Source organism: Pteronotus mesoamericanus, unplaced genomic scaffold, assembly GCF_021234165.1.
Source record: "Pteronotus mesoamericanus isolate MK-2021 breed Mesoamerican mustached bat unplaced genomic scaffold, CSHL_Meso_final contig_78, whole genome shotgun sequence".
Classification (NCBI taxonomy): domain Eukaryota; kingdom Metazoa; phylum Chordata; class Mammalia; order Chiroptera; family Mormoopidae; genus Pteronotus; species Pteronotus mesoamericanus.
In genome coordinates, this window is record NW_026555258.1 from 2,841,629 (window position 1) to 2,860,992 (window position 19,364).

Sequence of the window (19,364 nt, forward strand, 5' to 3'; positions counted from 1 at the left end):
GGGTTGGAATTCTGGGCAATTTGTATTGGCCACGTCAAACATGTACCCTCTCCAAAATGTGCACAGGACTCCACGGACGAGCGCACGGAGAGCTCAGACGGCACCTCCCACTAAGAATGGCAACGAGAGCGACAGCTCCCAAGTCAGTGCTGCGGCGGACACCTGCACGGCCCCGTCCCACTGGAGACTCTCGCGGCCTCCACCGCGTCGCACCCCCTCCCCCTCCCGGGGGCGGCGGCGGCGGCGATCCACGGCACTCTCCGCTCCCCACTATTCCTCCACCCAGTTTCCAAACCCGGGATTCACCTCGCTTGTTCTACAGCCGCCTTCACTCATAGAGCGCCCTGAAGCTGGAGAGCCTCCGTGGGTGTCTGGGCCCGTGAGGAGCGGGGAGGCCCTTCCCAGGGTTTGGGAGCCGGGGTGGGGTGTAGGGTGCTGAGGTCGCGGTGAGAAGAGGCGGGGCCACGGGCCCGATTGTTACCGCGGGTGCCATAGCAATTGGGTCACGTGGCAGCCCCGCCCTGCTCCGAGAGCGGCCGGCGGGGCCTCCTGGCACTCAGAAGATATGAGTTGGATGGAGGGTCTCCAGCGGGACCCTCGGCTCTTCGGCCGGTCCCTTAGACTCCTCTTCCAATATCCTCCCCTACCTCTAGTCTTCATTTTAAAGATGGGGACACAAGCCGGAGAGCCTAACGCCCGCGTCAGGGCGCACAGGCAGAACCCGAAGCAGAATCCGCCTCCCGCCCCCGCTGGAGGGCCGACGTGCCCTCAGGGTGTGGGCAGGTGTCTCAGCACAGGGGGCCCCTACAGGGGCGCATCTCTGCTCCTCGAAGGCCATAGCTGGAAGCGACCTGAGCTGCTCCGGTCAGACGCGCCGAAGGGAGCGCAGCCGGGCAGGGAAAGCACTTGTCCAGGGCCGCGGAGCGCCGGGACCGAGGAGCACGAGCCAGGCCTCGCGGCGCGCTCAAATGACGTCAGGGAGCAGCGCCCCTAGCGACGGTGGTCACTAGGGAGGGGCGCACTCTGATGACGTCTTAGAAGCGCCCTTAGCGACGGCGGTCACTAGGAAGCGGCCGCGCTGCCCTGAAGCATGGATGCGACCTCGGCGCCGCACCGCATCCCCCCGGAAATGCCCCTGTACGGGGAGACGAACAACGTCTTCGAGATTATGCAGGTGACCCGGTCAGCCCCACCGTGTTGCGACACTGGGCGGAGGCCAGGGAACCCTCGTCGCGGTGCCAGGGTGCGCGCTGGCGACCCGGCAGCAGGGGGCCCACATTTGTTACCCACAAGATTGCCTAACTTAGGGTGTCCGACTCTTGTACCGCCGTGACCCCGAGGGATCCCTCGATCTGAAGACACCCTCGGCCCTGTCCCGCGGACCCAGGGTAAAAAGGGGCAAACCGTCCAGGCCAGGATGTGGCCCTGGCTCTGTGCCAGCCGGCTGGAGGGCCGGGAACAAGTCCATTCCTCTTTTCAGTCCCCGCGTCTGTGAAATGTCGGGCTGCGAGAGGTGGTCTCCGAAGGGCTGCCCCGGCTCTGACAATTCCGTCCTCCTGCAGAGTTGGCTTCTGGGCTGGGCAGTGCCCGAGTTCAAGGGGGCAGGCCTGTCGCCTGAGAGCGCCCCTCCTGGGACAGCATCCCTGTGGTTTGGCGCGCAGCATTTCCCGCTTGGCTCTTCCTCCTCAGGGCCAGGATTGCGGGCAGCTCCCAAGCTCCCCTCCTGGTTCCTGTCCTCACTAGGCCCCCACTCCCTGTGTGGCCTCAGGCAGAGCCCTGCCCTAGAGTGTGTGGTCCGTGTCCCTTCTGCACCTCCTGGAGAGAAAGGCTTTCGGGAGCTGCCCAGCCGCTCAGATACCGAGGGCCAAAAGGAAGCTGGAGCCCGGCTTCCAGAGCATTTGTCGGCTGCCCCGGGTCCGCCTCGGGTCCGCCCGCCTATAGTCATTTGAAACTGACCTGCACGAGTGAGAGCAGAGCTCAGAGTAAAGAACCCCAGTCTCTCCAGCAAGCGTGTGCTTCCTTTGGAGGATGGAGAGAGAGCGAGTGAAAGTTGAGTGACGAGTCTAAGTAAAGAAAATGGCTCGATGATGACTCCGTGTAAGCCATCAGGCGGCGGGCAGGACGCAGGCGCGCGGCGAGCACAGTGGCCTGCCCTGGAGGGACCAGGACAGCCCCCTCGTGGCCGCTGGAAGGCGCAGCCCCAGAAAGCTCTCAGTCCCGCATTTCCAGTCCTTAGTCATTTGTGTGTGCCCACCACGGTTCTTACCGTTTCCACTTTCTGTTTTAAAATAATTTTAGACCCACAGGAAGTTACAAAAAATAAAGTTCTGGTGCACCCTTCCCCCCGTGTCCCCCAGGAATAGCATGTAATGACCACTGTGCATTGTGAAAACCAGGACGCAGAGGTCGGCGCGAGACTGCCAGCCGGACTGCGCTGGATTCCGTCCTTTTCTGTCCGCACTCATGTTGGCGTATGTCCCAGTCTATGAAATTGTATCACCTGTATCGATTCATGTAACTACCAGCACGTTTCCATGTAACTCAGCCATTTCTTTAAGTCAACCCACTTTCAAAAAAATGAAGTAACGCGTTCTTTCTCGCCCTAAACAATATCCTTGCAATCATAGGTCTGATGTAATTTTCTAATACACGTTGGATGTGCAACTGTTTAAAAGTGACATAAAGCCTGTTCATCTGTGAACCGTCTAGCATCACCTCACCAGTGATTAGGACTAGGGGGGCATGTGGCCCTGCCATTTGCTGGCGGGGAGCGTGGGGTCGCAGGAAGCTGAGGCGCAGGGACGACTTGCCGGTGAGATTCGGGGTGGGGCGAGGACATCGCACAGCTCAGTGCTCCTTGCGCTGCCCCGCACCCCTCCGCCCCAGAGCGCTGGAGCCCTCTGCTTGTCCCCAGGGCTGAAGGGAGCGCCTAGTGCCCCAGCCCAGCGCCCCGCGGCTGGCGGCTGGCGGCTGGCGGGCCCACCTCTGTGCCTGTTGTTCTGGAACCATGGGAGCTCTTTCCCTTGGGATTCAAGGGCCAAGCTCTCCCAGGGCTATTTAGGTGTCTGGCAGGGAAATACTCCGCCGCACTCCAGAGGCACTTTGGTAGTGACGTCCATGTCCCCGGTAGACTTCTGCATTGGCACTTCCTGTGATTGTCCCAGGCACAGGGACAGGGTGAGGCCATGGTGGGACACACGGGGGCTGCAGGAGCGTGTGGCGGGATCTACCCAGTGACTGGTCAGGAAGAAGGTACGCTTGTGTCGACACCTGGGGACAGAGGGAAGGCGTCCCAAGCTGGGGGAGCAGCCTGTGCTCAGGCTCGGGGGTGCGTGAGGAGAACCGAGAGAAGGCTGGTCTGCGCGGCACAGAGTGGCCGGGGAGAGGGCCCTGGGGCTGCCTGAGGCTGAGTGCTGCGCGGCCGCTCCATCGTGCCTCCGCTTACGTGGACCCATGCCGCTGCCACCGGGGGCAGGAGCTGTGTGTCGAGGCCAGGCGTACTGGTGGGGTGCCGTGGAGGGACCAGGCCTCCTCGCCATTATCCTCAGGGACAGGTTGCGAGGCCGCCGGAGCCGGGGGCCGTGGGTGCCCGTGCCGACGTTAACCATCTGGGTGTCTGCCCTGCACCCACAGAACCTGCTGGAGCAACTCCTGATCCACCAGCCCAAGGACCCCATCCCGTTCATGATCGACCACCTGCAGCAAGACAATGACAACGGTGAGCACTGTTGGGGGAGGCCCCTCCCCGGCCCCCCCGCCCCGTGGGAATGGCTGTGAAAGACGCCATCCCTGCCACGAGTGAGACCAGCACAGGGAGGGGAGGGGTTTTGACAATTTGGGCTGGCGGTTAATTGAAAAATGCTTTAATTTCTTTGGGAACACAACTAATAAAAATTCTCTCGCCAAGTTATCGAAAGAAAAACCTTGAGTGGCCCACGGAATCCATTATTAACACTCCCGCGTGCCCCAGCGGAGGGCGCCTGTCGGGTTTAAGCTCTGTGATCGCGTGTCAGGTGTAAATTTGGTTTCCGTCTGCCTAGACAGGCAGCACTTGGGTTTCCCTCCGGTCTCACTACCGGCGCCCATTAATGGGTTCCGGAGCTGCCGTGCCTTGGCCCGCGTGCAACCAGGCTGGACCCCAGGCCAGCGCTGGGCACTGGGGAGCGGGACAGGGGGCCCTGGTCCCCCTCGGTCAATGTGCCGGGTGAGGAGGATCATCCCTCTGTGTGCACTGCCGGCAGAGCCAGGCTCCTGGAGCTTTGATGTGTCTTTCATTGGAGCAGCAGGAGCTTTGAAGGAGCCACTTGCACACCCACGAAGCCGGCTCCTGGGGCAGCCGGGGCGGCCATAGGCCTGAGGTGCCCCGTGGTGGGGTTCATAGGCCTAAGATGAGAAAGAATGCTGAGTAGCTTGAGAAAGAGAAAGGGAGAGAGAAGAGACTCCAAACCCGCAGGTGAGCAGGGTGGCCTGGCCTTGCCAGACCGGGCCGCCTGCAGGTCTCCTGGCACCGGCCTTGCCTGCGGAGCGCCAGCGGGAGGGGCCGGCGCATGGAGCCCAGCACGGTGGTTCCAAGAACCCCGCAGTGCCCTTTCCTGAGTCTCCAGTTGGGCAGACTTGAGCACTGGCATTGCCCGTGAGCCTGAATGCCTGAGGGGGACCCACAGCTGTGACCTTGGGGGCCGGGAGGGCCGTCTTCTCCAGCCGTCCTTGCTGAGCTCCCAGCAGAGCTCTCGGCAGGACTTTGGTCTTGGTGCCTGCGGGTGGGAGGCTCCTCAAGCCGCCTTCCTGCCTGGGGGGCTGCTGCAGGCCCCGGCTGTGTCCTCGGGGCTGCCGGGAGCCCTGCTGCGTTGCTGCTCTGCCCGACAGGGCAGCGCCACTAGCAAGGCCAAGCAACCGTGAAAGGGAACTAGAAGGAACATCAGGACCAAGCAAAGTGACTGCGCAGCTCAGACAGCGCAGTGACGCCGGGGCCTGCGTTCCACCTGGGAAGGAGCCGTGGGCCAGCACTGCCACCGGGCGGGCGAGTGTGGGCGCCTGACTGAGCCAGGGGCGGGGAGCTGGCTGGCCACGGTGGCAGTGCAGGGACCGTCACCGGCCTCCGCCACGGGAAGGACGTCTGCGACCTGGCCGGCCCTGATGCTCCCTCAGGGCTCCAGGTGGCGCGCGGCCGAGCTCCTGCTTGTGCAAAGTACATCACACTTTCCTCAGCTGAGTGTGTGACAGAAATACAGCCGCTCGCGCCCCAGGCTGGGCGGCGATGGCGCTTCACCCCACTGGCTGGGGAAGCCTCTCAGGGGCCTGCGGGCCGCGCGGTCCCGGCCCCGGGCCTTGCCCACCCGCGCGCCGGGCCCTCCGGAGGCTGCCTCGGAGGCCGCCCGCCTTCGTGCAGCTCTGTGCACAGGTGCCACGCTTTCTTGTCCGACTGTCTGCTTCGCCAGAATTTCAAAGTTCAAACGTCACTTTCTGTTCTGGACGCAGCCCAGCCCAGGCAGCTGGACAGTCATCCTGGGCGCTGGCCTCACCGCCGCCTCCTGCCACTGCCGCCTCAGTGCCCATTTCTGTTCTCCCAGATCTCAGGCTTTGCCGGCTGCCCACCACGGAGCCCAACGGCTTCTCCACGCTCCCGGCTCCGCGGCTCTCAGACCCAGGCCTGCTCAGCGCAGCGTGCGCGGGGGCAGCCGCCTGCCATCCTGCGGAGCCGGGGGCCACGGTCCCGCCTGGGCATCGTCAGAGTCACTGGGTGCCAGACCTTGGGCAGCAGCTCTTATGGGTGTGGGGGCCTCTTCGCCCTTTGGCTCAAGACCCAACTGCGTAAGCGCAAAGAAGAGAGAGACAGTTGCGGGGCTCCCTCCCGCGCCTAGGCCTCCCCCCATGGGTGACACAGGACGTGGGAGACACAGGGGAGGCGGGGGGAGCGCCACGTGCCTATGGTTCTCTAGAACTGGGAGGGGGCTGTTCTAGAAGAGACCCGGAGGCGTGGGGAGGCCCCCGATGCCCAGTGGGCAAGCTCACACCCCACGCCTGCAGGGCGGACGTCATGCTGAAGCCTGAAGCCTGGGCTCCTAACCCTCTGCTTCCTGGGCCCGGGTGGGGGGCGGGGCCCGTGGCTGGTGGGGAGGGAGGGCGGGCTCCGGACTCATCCCCGCGGGGGAGCACGTGACGGCGGGTGGGGGGGCGCCACCTGCACACGCTGGCAGCCCCTTCCCCGCGAGGAAAGCAGATGTGGTACAAAGTGAGCATTTAGAGTAGCCCTGGGCTACTCTAAATATTAAAGCAGGCGAGGGTGGATATAACGGTATGTTTCGTTTCTTATCAAACGTTTGTCCAGGAAAGCTGTGTATTAGAGCTCCGATAGCTAAGGGTTTTCTTGTGAATTTTAAATCATGCTCCCAGTTAAACCTCAGACAGAACTGTGGATGGGAAGGTTTTTGATTTCCTTTGAAGCGGCTTGAAGAAGTTGATTACTCTTGGCAGTCAAGCCGCCTTTATGACACTGTTTATAAATAATTACTCACGAGCAGGCCGCTGTTTCAGGGTGTTAGATTTCAAGAAGCTGAAATTAATCCGCTAAGTGTGTGCGAGAAGCTGGGGGGAGGCTGTGGACGTTCCCGTGTGGAGCGTATCCGGAGACGCGTGCGCGAGGCTGTCACGGGAGCCTGGACGGCGGCCCCGGCAGCCTGTGAACCCTGTCGCTTCGCCAAGATGGGTGTGCGGCTCGGGGGTCGGCGCGCCCCGCGTGTCCTCCTCGCCGGGGTGCCTCGCCCATCCCCTGGGTGGCGCGGCCCGGAGCCGTGCCAGGCGGCCCCTCCCCAGGGCCCGCGCTCTGAGGCCCCCCCCCCCCGCCCTCCGCTGCGCCCGCTGCTCGGGCATGGCCCCTCCCCCACCTTCCCTGGCACTCCGGCCCCGGTCTCCCCCATCCTGCCACCTGGCCACCATCCCCACAGCCCCCTCACGTCCAGACCCTCCTGCCAGCCTTGTTCTCCACCCGCCGAGGCGTCGCTCACGCCGGGGGCTGCAGAGAATGGGTGGTGCTCTGAGTGCCCAGTCACGGGGCGGGGGGTGCTCTCTCTGGTGGCCCTGCCGGGCCTGGCTCCTGGGGGACAGGCGCGTGGTGGCAGCCCCATGGCCCACACAAGCAAGCGGCATTTCGGGCGTGGCGCCGATTCCGGCGCCCGGTGTGTCCGTCCTGGGTCCCCGCACCCTGCGGGGCGCTCTCCCTGGCCGGCTGGCCCCGGGCCTGGTCCTGCCTGTGCAGGGTTCCATGAGCCTTGCCGGCCCTCGGCTCCGCCCCCCGAGAGCGCCAGGGGGCGGGGGGGTGGGCCTCTGTCAGGAGCAGTCCTGGTGGTCGCAAAGGCGGCCCCAGAAAGAGACGGCTGAGGAGGAGGCGCTGCAGGTCGCGCTGTGTGTGTGGCTCCTCCCAGCCCGAGCCCTGCCCTCGGAGAGCCTGCCACTTGGTGGGGACAGTGACGCCACTGGCTGCTCAGCTGTGGCACAGAAGTCGGGGCGGGGCGAGGAGGACAGTCCCGACAGGGAGCTGACAGGTGAGGAGGCAGGAACATGGAAAACTCCGTCCGGAGGAGCGAGGACCCCCCAGATCGAGGGAGAGCGGACTGTGTGGGGCTTCTGGGCGCCCGGGGTCCCCAGGGAGTGCCTTCTTGGAGGTCATGCGCCCCGGGTCCCAGAGGACTCCAAGGGACACAGCCCTCTGGCCAGAAGAAGAGCGGACGCACGCGGCGAGCCTGCCTCGGAGAGGAGAGCGTGCGGGGGAGCCTGAGCTGGAGCCGCGCCGCGGCCGTGGCAGAAGGCGCGGGGCGCGCCGGGCGCACCTCGTCCTTGCCTCCCCGCCCCTCGTCCCCCGTCCGCATCGCCACCGCCAGAGCACGTCGCCTGCACCTCACACGTGGCGGGGGCTGAGAGCCGCAGCGCTCCAGAGCGGTCAGCAGGCTGCACGTGCGAGTCACACGGCAGCAGAAAGCCGGGCATGTGGCGGCTGTGCGCTGAGTTCTTGAGGAGAGAGTGGCTCCGCGGTCAGAGGCGGTCGGGGGAGGACCGCGGCCCGTGGGGCGAGCCCCGTGAAGTCAGCCTGCAACGGTCCCCAGGGCGGCCCACCTGGCTTCTGTCGGCAGCACCCAGCCCGACGAGCACAGAAGAGGGAGCAGCTCAGGGAACGTTTGCGGGGTGGGCCTCGGTGGCTGTGACCCACCCCTGCATTTGCCCTGAAGAAGGGGAGGCGCTGTGGCTTCAGGCAGAGGCCCGTGAACCCAAGCAGCCTGGCTGGGTGCAGGTGCTGGCTCTTCCGCGGCGGCCCAGACGGGCCCTCGCGTCCCTTCTCGGTGTCCTCCATGCGGACGGGTCCCCTCCCAGAGGCCTGGCAGGCACGGGCTGTGCATGTGCCCTCAAAGGCTCAGATGGGCTGGAGGGCACACCTGCCCAACGTCCCCGACCTCCGCTCTGGGCCCCTCCACTGCCCCCGCGAGGGGGCGGGGTTGCCCTCGAGGTGGTGGTCAGTGGCCCCGCTGTCCAGGCGCCACGGCCCTTTCCTGTGTTCCGGCCCGAGAGCACACGCCCTCCACGCCGCCTTAGGGTGCCGACTTTTTCCGGTGGCCAGCACCGCCCCCCGCCCCAGTCCGATCGCCATGTCAGGCACCTGCGGGGCCAGGGACCTGCGGGGCCAGGCCTCTCGCTCTGAAGCAGGCAGCCAGTGTCTCCATCTGCATGGAGGTGCCAGCTCTTGGAAACAAAGGCGGTCCCAGCCCCGGCTGGGGTTTTATAAATCTGGCCCATATACTGCAGGCTTTGCCCCATAATTTCCCTCTGCAAAATGATGGGGAATACAATCTGCTAAACAAGAGGGCATAAATATTAAAGAAAGAAGCTTCGAAGGTCGATTTACATAAAATACAGCTTTATTTGAGTGCGTGTCCCCGAGACAAAGTCCCTGTTTAAAATGCTCTATGGTGTTTGAAATCTCAGCTGTCCCCGGTATTTATGAGTTTGGCAGACAAGTTACCATGCCCGTGTCCCCTTGGAGAGAGAAACACAAGCTGCCTTAGCGATCGCTCACCTCTCCAGCCACAGAGAGGGTGGCCCAGGTGAGCGCGTCGCGGTACCACAGGGTGACAGATGACCCTGTCCCGGGCAGGAAATGAAACCCGGGAGGAGGAGATAAATCCCCCCAGAGCACAGCCGGTGGGGAGGCTGCTTTGTCGCACCGCAGTGACTTTCAAATCTCTTTCTTCCGCAGTGCCCAGGATTGTGATCCTAGGTCCGCCCGCCTCTGGGAAAACCACCATTGTAAGTGTGTCACCTGTGAGGCCTGGTCCCCGCAGCCGGGGCGAGGCTGCCCCTCCGTGAGCGTTCATCGCAGCTGACCTTTCCTTCCTTCCCTTCGCCCGCTTCTGAACTTATTTCTTGTTCCAAGAGGGGGTACCTGTTCATGGTAGAACACCTAGAAAATACAACAACAACAACAACCACCACCAAACCAACTGAGAAATATAATGCCCCGACCACCCAGGGCTGAGCGTCGCGTGCAGGCGTCGGGCTGGGCCTGCCAGGGATTTCTCACGGCCACAGGGCGCTGTCCTTGCGCCTTGTGTTGTCCTCAGGGCGGGTCTCGAGGTAGCAGCGCTGACCACGCAGCGTGCACGTTTCCGAGAATCGTGCACGGAATCTTCAGACGCACTCTTAAAATTTTAATTCTGACCTAGTTCAACCGATCAGAAAAGCACACATACTCAACTCCCAGATTTTACAGGAATTTATCATTTTGCCATATTTGCTTTGATGGTTCTCTTTGCACTTTAAAGACAACGCAGCCTGAAAGACGCAGCGAGCTCACTGTGCCACCTCCCCCACTCCGTCCACCGCTCCCCCGTTGGAGGCGGCGTGTCCTGAAGCTGCTGTGCTTCGTCCTGTCTGTGTTTTCAGTCTTTAAGCTCTTTTTTCTTTTTCGAAAGGCCAAAACTTGTTCAAGTTTTCATCATCTGAGATGGCACTTTTTCTGTCTTTTAAAAGCCTGCATGGCCTGGCTGGTGCGGCTCAGTGGATTGAGCACCGGCCTGCGAACTGAGAGGCCACTGGGTCGATTCCCAGTCAGGGCACTTGCCTGGGTTGCGGGCCAGGTCCCCAGCAGGTGTGTGAGAAGCAACCACACACTGATGTTTCTCTCCCTCTCTTTCTCCCTTTCTTCCCCCACTCTCTAAAAAATAAATAGGTAAATAAATCTTAAAAAAAAAAAAAAAAAAGCCTGCTTAGCCTCAGCCCACTGTCCCTTAATGGCTGTGTCACCTGTGAGGCCCGGAGGGTGGGCCATTTCCCCTATTAGCTGATGCTCACAATGGCCGGTCCGTGTACAAAATACCACGCATCTGCTCTGCATTACAGCATGTGTGGCTCTTCCACTCATCTGTCTGTTCATCCGCCTGCCCATCTGTCTGTCTGAGGCAGGAGACAGTCAGGAAGGAGGAAACTCCAACGATGCCCCAGGGCTAAGATAAGAGCTAAGGACAGGGCTGAAGGGCGGAGACCGTGTTCTAAGACTGGCAGCTCCTGCATCTGGAAAAGCACTGAGTCCTAGTGAATCAGGAATGTACCTGCGCAGACGATGCGACCTGACCCCTGCCTCATTATAACAGCATTATAATAAATTAGCATTGTGGGACCCCCTTCCTGGTGGCCAACCAAGGAAATCATGGGAGACCACCTGTGCTGTAACTGTAAAATAATGTGACTACTTGTACATGCGCAATAAAAGCTGCCAAAACCAGCCAGGAGAGACCCGCCCTAAAGGAATAAAAGGCCTGTAGCCCCTGAGGTTGGGGCTGGTAGGCTCTGCTCTGCTCCACTCTGCTCCGGGTTGGCCTGCTCCCATGTTCTGTGTGGCTTAATAAATCCGCTTTCTTTCGCTTTCTGCTATAAACTCTGTGTGTTTGGTTCCATGTTTTGTCTGCAATCACCAAGAACCTAGTTACCTGTGCCCACCTGTGACACGTCCACCTACCTGCCCGTCCGTCTGTCTTTAGTTTTAGTTTTTCTACCGTGTTCTGCAGGATCTGGCTGTCAGCTTCCAGTCCTTTCCACGCTCCTCCCACCGTTAGAAGCACAGGGGCTCCCGGCCCTGGTCGTGGGGAGCATTCCCAGGGTGCTTTGGGAAACGCAGGCTCCCGGCCTCTCCTCCAGACTCGCCTAATCAGCTTCTCCTGGTGGCGGGGGACGCGGAGCCCATGGAAAGTGCCCCCGAGATGATGCCGAGGTTGGGAACCGGGGAGGGGGTCCGCACACGGGGCCAGGCCCCCGAGCCTGTCGAAGCGGAGTCAGCGGCCAGTTGAGGACCGCCGTGGGCAGGCGGCCCTTGCCTCCGGGACAGGCAGCACCCTGGGCCCACCTTGCTTCCTTCCTCGCTCTGGCTCTTCTCTGATCACAGACTTTAGGGAGCGTGTGTGTGACTCGAGAGCAGAGGCCTTCTTTCGTCTCCTCCCAGCCTGACCTCCCCGTGGAGGTCAGGGCCTGGCTGTGCTCCGCTGCCACGTGTCCCAGCCACAGCCTTCCGGTGAACTCTCTGTCCGGCGCCCCCCCCCCCCCACCGCCCCCTGCCCTCTGTATGGGGACACTCAGAATCTGACTTTGCAATGAGATGGTAATATAGTAAAATCCAAACAGAGGGCCCCAGGGGGCTGTGTGCTGACGGCGCCGCCCGCCTCTCCCCGCGCGAGGAGCGAGGGAGCCAAGGCTCACGCCTCTGCAGGGCCCGTCCGGGCCGACGCCGGGATGGTCGTCGGGGTGAGCGTGGCGTGAAGAGCAGTTCATGGCCCTGTCGTTCCTTAAATGGTACTCTTCCCTTGCGTGTACGGCAGCTGCGAATGAACCTAAACATTCATTGGGTCAGACTAGGTCATCTCCCTTCTTTAAGAAGAAGGCAATATCGAGTGTGGTTGTGACCCATATTCAGGTCCTATGCCTGCCTTTCCCCGTTACAGCTTCCCCGAGGTCACAGCCGCAGCTCGGAGAGCCATGCCCAGGGCGGACGCCCGCAGGGTCCGAGGGGGCAGGGGCGGGGCGGGGGGGCCGGGGGGCCGGGGAGGTTTGGAGAAGAGGGAGCCTGCGGGCTGAGCCCCGGGCTGGGAGTGCCTTGTGGGTTTGTCTCCTTCCAGCCGGGACGACCCCGTCCCCCACGGCCTGCGTGCTCTACCGGGCAGGGCAGGGCCTGGGCGTGCTGGTGGGGCCCCCGCGCTGCGGCCTCCTCCCCAGTTCCCTGTCCTCTGTCCTTTCACCAGGCGATGTGGCTGTGCAAACATCTGAACAGCGTTCTTCTCACCATGGAGAACTTGATAGCAAAGGAGTATTCCTCTCTGGCTGCGGGGGCCAGGAAGCACTATCAGAAAATGAAGGTAGGACTGGCCCCGGGGCGGCGGGGGGGGACAGCGCTCCAGGGCCCCCAGCCTCCTCGCGGAGGAAGAGCGGGACAGCTTCCTGGTACAGCTGGGAGCCCACGGGCACCGGCAGAGGCACGCCCTCCCTGCCCAGCTCCTCCTCCCGTGTGGGGCAGGGCTCTCAAGTGCTTGCGGGCGCTCCAGGTGTGGTTCCAGGCCGGCGGTGGCACCTGAGAGCCTGTTAGAAATGCAGAATCTCAGCCGCACTCCAGCCCAGCTGCGTCAGAAGCCCAGCGTGGGGCCAGGGACCCGGGCTCTACTGGACCCTTCTGGGATGCACGGGCAAGCCCGGAACGCCTGGCTGAAGCAAGAGCTTGGCAGGGTGGGGGACACACAGACGTCCCAGCAGATACGGGAACCAGGGACCGGATGCCGCCCAGCCTCCCTCTCGTCTCTCGAGCCTCTTCTCTCTCTTTATCATTCATTCACTCCTTCTCTCTGCTGCTCACTCCTGCTCCTGGCTTTTGCTACTCACTTTGTAGAAGCCATTGCAGCCCCCCAGCTTTCAAGTGGACACATTACAAATCTGGTTCCCGGCAGAGGCGCCCCCTTCCTCGACCTGCCGCTGTCTGCTCTGTCCTCCGCTTCCGAGTCTGGGTCCCTGGAAAAGCTGTCCCGCGGGTGGGAGGCCCGGTTTCTCTCTCTTCCTTTGTTCTGGCTCCCTCCCTTGCATTCTCCTCATGTCTGCACAGTGGCTGCTGCAGCTCCAGCTCTTACATCCTCTGATATTTGAGTCCCATGGAAAGCAAGGGTTCCTGCCCCAATGATTGAGCCCCTGTCCTGGGTCTGGCCCTCATGGGCTGGGACTGGGTCATGAGCAGCCTCTGAAGCAATCCCAGCGGCTGAGGGCGGGCTATGCTGATCAGCCTGGGCCAGTCAGCGCCCCCTCTGGGCCTGAGGCTCGGCTTGACCCCACTGAAACCATAGCAGCAGGAGGGCAAGAGGGCGGCTCCTCAATGAACACTGGGGCCTGTGTCTCAGGAGGTGGGGTGTACGGGTGCCAGGCAGAAAATTAAAGCAAAAACCACAGCATTGTTATTCATCTCTACTGGAGAGGAGGGTGGGGCCTGAGGAGGTCACCCGCTGGCTGGAGCTGCAGCAGCTATGCTGTGGCCATGAGGGGGAGCCCCGCCATGAATGGAGCCAGCCCGGGGCTGCGGTGGGCGGTGGGCCCCGATGCTGAGGGAGAAAGGCAGCTGCAGGAACCCCCACCCCAACGGGGACCCTGGCGGTTGCGGTTCGTTTCGACCTCCCACAGCTTTTATCAGATGTGAGTGGGACTTGGGAGAGGCTTTGGCCCTGGTTGTGCACCGCGAGGGGAGGTGACATAGACCGGCGGCCCCTGGGCCCAGCTGCTCCCTTGTCCAGGCTCCGCCAGGGCAGGCGCTTGCAGGGCCTGTGCAAGGGCCTCAGGGAGCCTGCGGGGGCTCGTGGCCGGCCGTCTCCCTCAGTCCCCGGGGCAGCTCTTTGAAGCCCGTTGTCTTCGTCGCATTTACAAACAAGGGCACTGAAGCTCAGAGCACCGTAGGCCCTGGTCCGGGGTCGCTCGGTGGGTGTCCAGGGCCCAGACCATGAGCATCTGGGTCCCGGAGCTCCCAGTGGCCCCCAGGGTCTCCCTGGGAAGCCAGAGGTGTGTCCTTGAATCACTTCGCAGAGGCCTCCAGCCACCTCCCTGTTGAGCTCCCGTCCCGACCCTGGGACCCTGGGACCCTGGGACCCTGGGCACCCGGCGCAGAGTCAGCTTAGGGTTTCTGCACACGTCCCCGCGCGGACATGGGGAGGGTCGGCGGGCCACCGGCAGGCACCCGGGCGTGGGGCGGAGACTGAGCGGGCACCTGCAGGCACGCGGCCGGGCCTGGGGACGCGCACCTGGGTGGCGGCACAGGGAAGTGGGGGCGCGGGGTTGGCGTGGACACGTGGGGCCATCGAAGGGCAGTCGGTGGGAATGGAGCTGAGGGGAGGGGAGGGGCCCCAGGCTGGGCCTGGCCTTCCCAGAGGCCTGGGGGCGCTGCTCAGGGACCCAGGGAAGCCGCATCCTCAGGACCGGGCCCTCTGCTCTCCGCAGAGCCCGCTGGCCTGCCAGCTCCGCGCCCTTTTGGGTTCAGCGCCCGGCTCGGGCCTCACTCCGCCTGTGCTCTTCCCTTCAGTCCGTGCCCAGCGCGCAGCTCGTCAGGCTGATCGAGGAACGTCTGAGCGAAGAGGACTGCGTCCATCGGGTACGGGGCCCCGCGGGGACGGACCGCATGGAGTCAGCTGGGCGCCGGGGAGGTGGGGGCGCGGGTCCCAGGGGGAGGGAGGGAGGGAGTCATGTCACCTTATAGCAAACCCGTGATCTAGTAAGGGAAGCGTTTCTCTGATTCCTGAGCTGCTCCAGCGAACGCACCGAGCCCCGGGGGGCCCGGGCACCTGTGGTCTATCGGCAGCCGGCCTGCAGCCGCCCGGGCGCTTGTTGTTGTAGTTACACCGTGCGCCATGACTCCGCTGGGCATCGCGGCGAAGCCTGCGGGCTGAGCCTGTCCCGTCTGTGTTAGTGTCTATAATGACGGGAATTGTGCTTCTTGTTACTATTTGGGCGACGGGGCTACCAGGCTGACGAGTGACGCCCAGGACCCCTGGCCTGGCACTTGGTCCACATGCGGGTGTGCCGTGCAGAAAGGCTGCAGCGTCGTTGTGCGGACAGTGCCGGGAGCCCCGGGGCCTTTCTCCTCTGACCTTCGCGCTGGACTGGTTTAGGGGTGCAGAGTCTGAGATGCGCGGAGTCTTGCTCCAGGTCCCTCGGTCGGCCCAGGACCGAGTCGCACGCGCAGTGAGGCTTTGGCTGCTGTCCTTGTCTCGCTCGCACTTGCTGCGTCCCTCTGGGCAGCTGCCGCCCTTCCTGCGGCCTCGCAGTTCTGATTCCGATCTTCTGATCAAGTCCAAGCCACTGTCACCTGCAGCGTGAAGAAAGAACCCCTTTCACTTGTTGTGAATTCCCCCTGAGCTTCAAGGGGCACGCGTGCCTTCTTCGCCCCCCGCCGGCGGAGACGGAGCGGGTGGGGGCTGGGGCGTGGAGGTGCGGCTCCTTGTCAGGGGCTCCGGCTGCTCAAAAGCAAGACAGAGCCTCATCCAAAGGAAACAGGCTCTCTTGCTTTCAGGGAGAAAAATGACACACATGCATATTCATTTATATGGTAATTATTATTATTTAGCTGCACAGGGACTAGAATGGGTAATTTAGATCACAAAAAAAGATGCAGGGAATGGTGCTCAGGGAAAAATCATGCATTCATAACCCATCAGGGCTCTGCGGTGAATGTTGGTTTTTCCCCTCTTTTCTCTCCTGGTGTAATGCAATCTCTTTGAAGAATTTCTTTGAAGTGACCGTCAAATGCATGAGAGAATGGGAAATCGGCACTCTGTATTGTCGGCCTATCAGAGGGACGAGGGCTCTACCTGCTGGGGACCCCTTGGCCTTTTGTAGGAATGGGACAGCCATGTTCTTGAAGTCCGAGAGTGCCCAGCCCTTCGGAGCACGTGTGTGGGGCCAGGGGGAGCTGAGAAGCCCGGCAGCGAGTGCAGGAGATCGGGGTGGGGGGAGGCTCGGACCGCAGGGACACTCAGCCTTTGTTTGCGCTCTCCTCGTTTGGATTACTGAGACCTCCCTTCTTGTCCTGGGCACCTAACCCACCTCCCTGCTTCTCCTCTGTCCTGTCTCATGTTGCTGCCGAGGGGTCCCTTTCAAAACTGAATGAATTTAGTTCTTGACTGCAGTACGGTCACATGGTTCCAAATGCAAAATGTGCCCAAGCCCCACTCTGCTCCCATCCCCAGCTACCTGGTCCCTTCCCGGGAGGCGGCTGACATTGGCACTCTCCTGAAAAAGACTATGTTATACACACAGAAGTATTTGTCTTTTTATTTTTTATTTTTTAAGATTTATTTTTTAGAGAGGGGAAGGGAGAGAGAAAGAGAGGGAGAGACACATCGATCGGTTGCCCCTTGCACATGCCCCAACCGGGACTCGTGCCCTGACCGGGAATCGAACCAGTGACCTTTCGCTTTGCAGGATGACGCCCAGCCCACTGAGCTGTGCCAGTCAGGGCTGAGGAGCATTGGTCTCTTTAAAGCGAATGTCACTGTGTCCCTCACTGCTGAGAACCCTCCCTGCTTCCCACACTTCTTGGTTGCACCTGTCCTGCCGCGGCCCTGCCCTGTGGCTCTCCCCTGTGCCTCTGCTCTCTGCTTTCCTGACGTCCTCCAGCCCGGCCGGCACTGGGGCGCACTGTGGCGGGCAGACCCCAGCAGGTTCCGGTGGCTCCCCTGCTCCTGGGGCCCACACCTTGTGGAACCCCCACCCCTGGGGGGGGCAGGACCAGTAGAAGAGGGCAAGGGTGACACGCTGTCAGTCCCCTGACTGCTGTGCGCCACCTGAGACTCAGCCGCAGCAGACCAGAGGGGGAGCCTCTCCCTCCCGGCCTGATGGAGTAAGTTGCCGTGTTGGAGAAGCCCGTGGTGGGTGGCTGGGGTGCCCGAGGGCAGCCTCCAGCCAGCGAGAAGCCAGAGCCGCGGTCACGCACCAGCAGGGACGCGAAGCTGCTCTCCCTCAGTCCGGCCGCCGGAGGAGGGGGCAGCGTGCCAGCCACAGCGGCCGCCCTGCACAGCCCTGAGCAGAGCAGCGCTGCGACCTCCGCCCCGCGGACATGCTGTGTTGAGCCCCCGCGGGCGGGATGAGTTGGTGCACAGCAGAAGACGATGCAGGTGCCCGCTCTTCCGCTGTCCTCCCGGAGCCGGCAGCGGCTTCCAGCCCTCGCCCTCGGAGGTTCAGGGCCTCCCCCATCACCTCGCCCAGCCCCAGGGGAGGCCGGGTTTCCTGCCACCTGAGGCCGCAGCACTCGCCCCACCCCCGCCCCCTCTCCTCCTCGGACCGGACCTGCCGTAGCTGTAGTCAGGAGTGCGAGCTCTGCGAGGGCGGGGCCCGGCCTGTCCCCCTGTCCCGTCCCGCAGAGCCCCCCGAAGCTCACACGGCACCTGACACAGGCCCGAGCTCGGGAAACATTCATGACCATCCCCGTTCGGCCTGACCAGGGCAGCGGCGTCCCACCCCGACTCGCTGGTGGCCCGAGGACGGTCGTGGGCAGGCCAATGTCTGGCCAGGAGAAAGCGGAGAAACGTTTCGATGGCGGGCACCCCGCCCCCCCAGCTTTGGGGGAGAAGGAAAAGCCCTTGCCCGGTGACGAGGGCTTGTCAGACGGCGGGTGGTCTATCCCCACAGAAGGCGGCGGCCAGCGTGCGGCGGAGGCTAGCGTGCGGCAGCGGCAGGATTTGTGGGTCTGCAGGGGACTCGTGTCTGCCTCCACCGGCCCGAGCCGTCCCTGAAAGTCTGCGCTGGTGGCAGCAGCTAGGGGGAGGCAGCAGGCCCCGCGGGGAGAGGTGCTGAGACCTCGGCGTGTCCCCTTGGAGCACCCCGGGGCTCGGGCAGCCACGTGGCTCCTGGTTGGGCAGTGCCCGGTCCGAGGCAAGGCTGTCTCACTGTCTCGGCTGAATGAGGTCGCACGAGCCAAGGGCTTAGCAGCGGGCTGGCCCTGGGCCCACTTCAGGGGCTGGGGGAGCTGTTGCCGTGCCCAGGGAGCAGGGGACAGTTAGGGTCACTCAGGAGGGGGCGTGAGGGCTGCTTCTGCCACTGCCCTGTGGGAAGAGCGGCCCCACACGCTTCCAGGGGCAGCTCATGACCTGCCAGCTGCAAACACCTCTCACCCCCGACAGCTGGTCAAGATGTCCTGTGAGCACGCCCACCTGCAGCCAGGGCGGAGAGGCGGGGCCTTGCCACTGGGCGGTGCTGTCAGCTAGATGGGCTGGGAAGAGGCCTGCACTTTTTTGAGTCCAGAAGCGGCTACCCTTCCAGCCGCTCCCTGGGCCTGCAATCTTGTTACAGTGCAGCTCAGGGAGGGTCACACGTAAGGCCGGCACGGAGCCAAACACAGGTGGGGCGGGGGCAGAGTGGGTCCACGGAGGCAGAGGCGTGCGTGGCGGCTGGCACGATCGGCCCACAGTGTCTGCCCGGCGCCCTGCCGCTCTGAGGCCTCACAGCCGTCCTATGGGTTTTCAAAAACCAGGGCTTACAGGCACCTGCTGTGCACTAGGGACCGTTCTGGGTCCCCCGGCGACAAACGGGGCAGAGGAAGCACGCAGGGTGCCCGTCCCCCAGGGCAGGCGGCTGGGGCGCAGGCAGAGGCAGGTGCCGGGATCCCAGGGCTGCGGACCAGCGGTGGGATCTGGGGCTCAGCCGCCTGTCTGAGCCCGGGCGGGCCTCCCAGAGGTCCAAGTTCAAACCGGCCACTCCACGTGACCTCACCCCCTCCTTACGTCATCCAATGCGAAACTTTGACCGTGCTGCTGAACTTTGACCTCACCCTTCCAATTCCTAGTCAGGCAGGCCTCTGACCGCACTGGAAGCAGGGGCACACCCTCAGCCCCCAGTTAGCAGTATGGGGGGTTCCGTTATTCGCCATCAAATGCAAACTATGCTTTGCGTCCTCAGGCTAACTCTTTGAGCTCATTTAACATCACCGCGACGCTCAGTTACTTCGGGATGAAGGAGGAGGCGAGGTAGCATCCTGGCTGCTGTGGAAGCAAACTCTGAACTTACTTGGCAGCTTTCCAGAGCTTTCTCCTTTCCCTCTTTGGCTGCAGATTTATTCTCGCCTGCCCGGGGCCGCGAGTCGGTACTTTGTCGCGGCGAGGCTGGCAGGGCAGAGGCCGGCGCGGGGTGCGGCGTCGGCTGTGCATTTGATTTGTCCTTGCAGCGGCATTGGGCGGCGTTAGTTACCCGGCTCTCATCCGCCGGCCAGAGGACCACGGGGCTTTTTGCTGTTGTCTTGACACTCCTGATCACTGCATAGATGTCACTGCAGCCTCTGAGGAGCTGGTTCCGCGGGCCTGCAGCCCTGCTGGGCC

The 19,364-nt window shown here is 62.9% G+C and overlaps 1 protein-coding gene across 1 annotated transcript in view; it reads left to right on the forward strand.

Annotated features, from left to right (window-relative positions):
* The first annotated feature begins 1,090 nt into the window (after window positions 1-1,090).
* Window positions 1,091-19,364, forward strand: part of AK8 (adenylate kinase 8) — an 82,872-nt gene continuing 64,598 nt past the window's right edge. Inside the window, exons 1-5 of the mRNA XM_054584184.1 lie at window positions 1,091-1,174; window positions 3,634-3,718; window positions 9,245-9,294; window positions 12,276-12,389; window positions 14,579-14,647. Of these exons, the coding sequence (XP_054440159.1) occupies window positions 1,091-1,174; window positions 3,634-3,718; window positions 9,245-9,294; window positions 12,276-12,389; window positions 14,579-14,647 (402 nt within the window). The remainder of the gene's footprint in view (window positions 1,175-3,633; window positions 3,719-9,244; window positions 9,295-12,275; window positions 12,390-14,578; window positions 14,648-19,364) is intronic.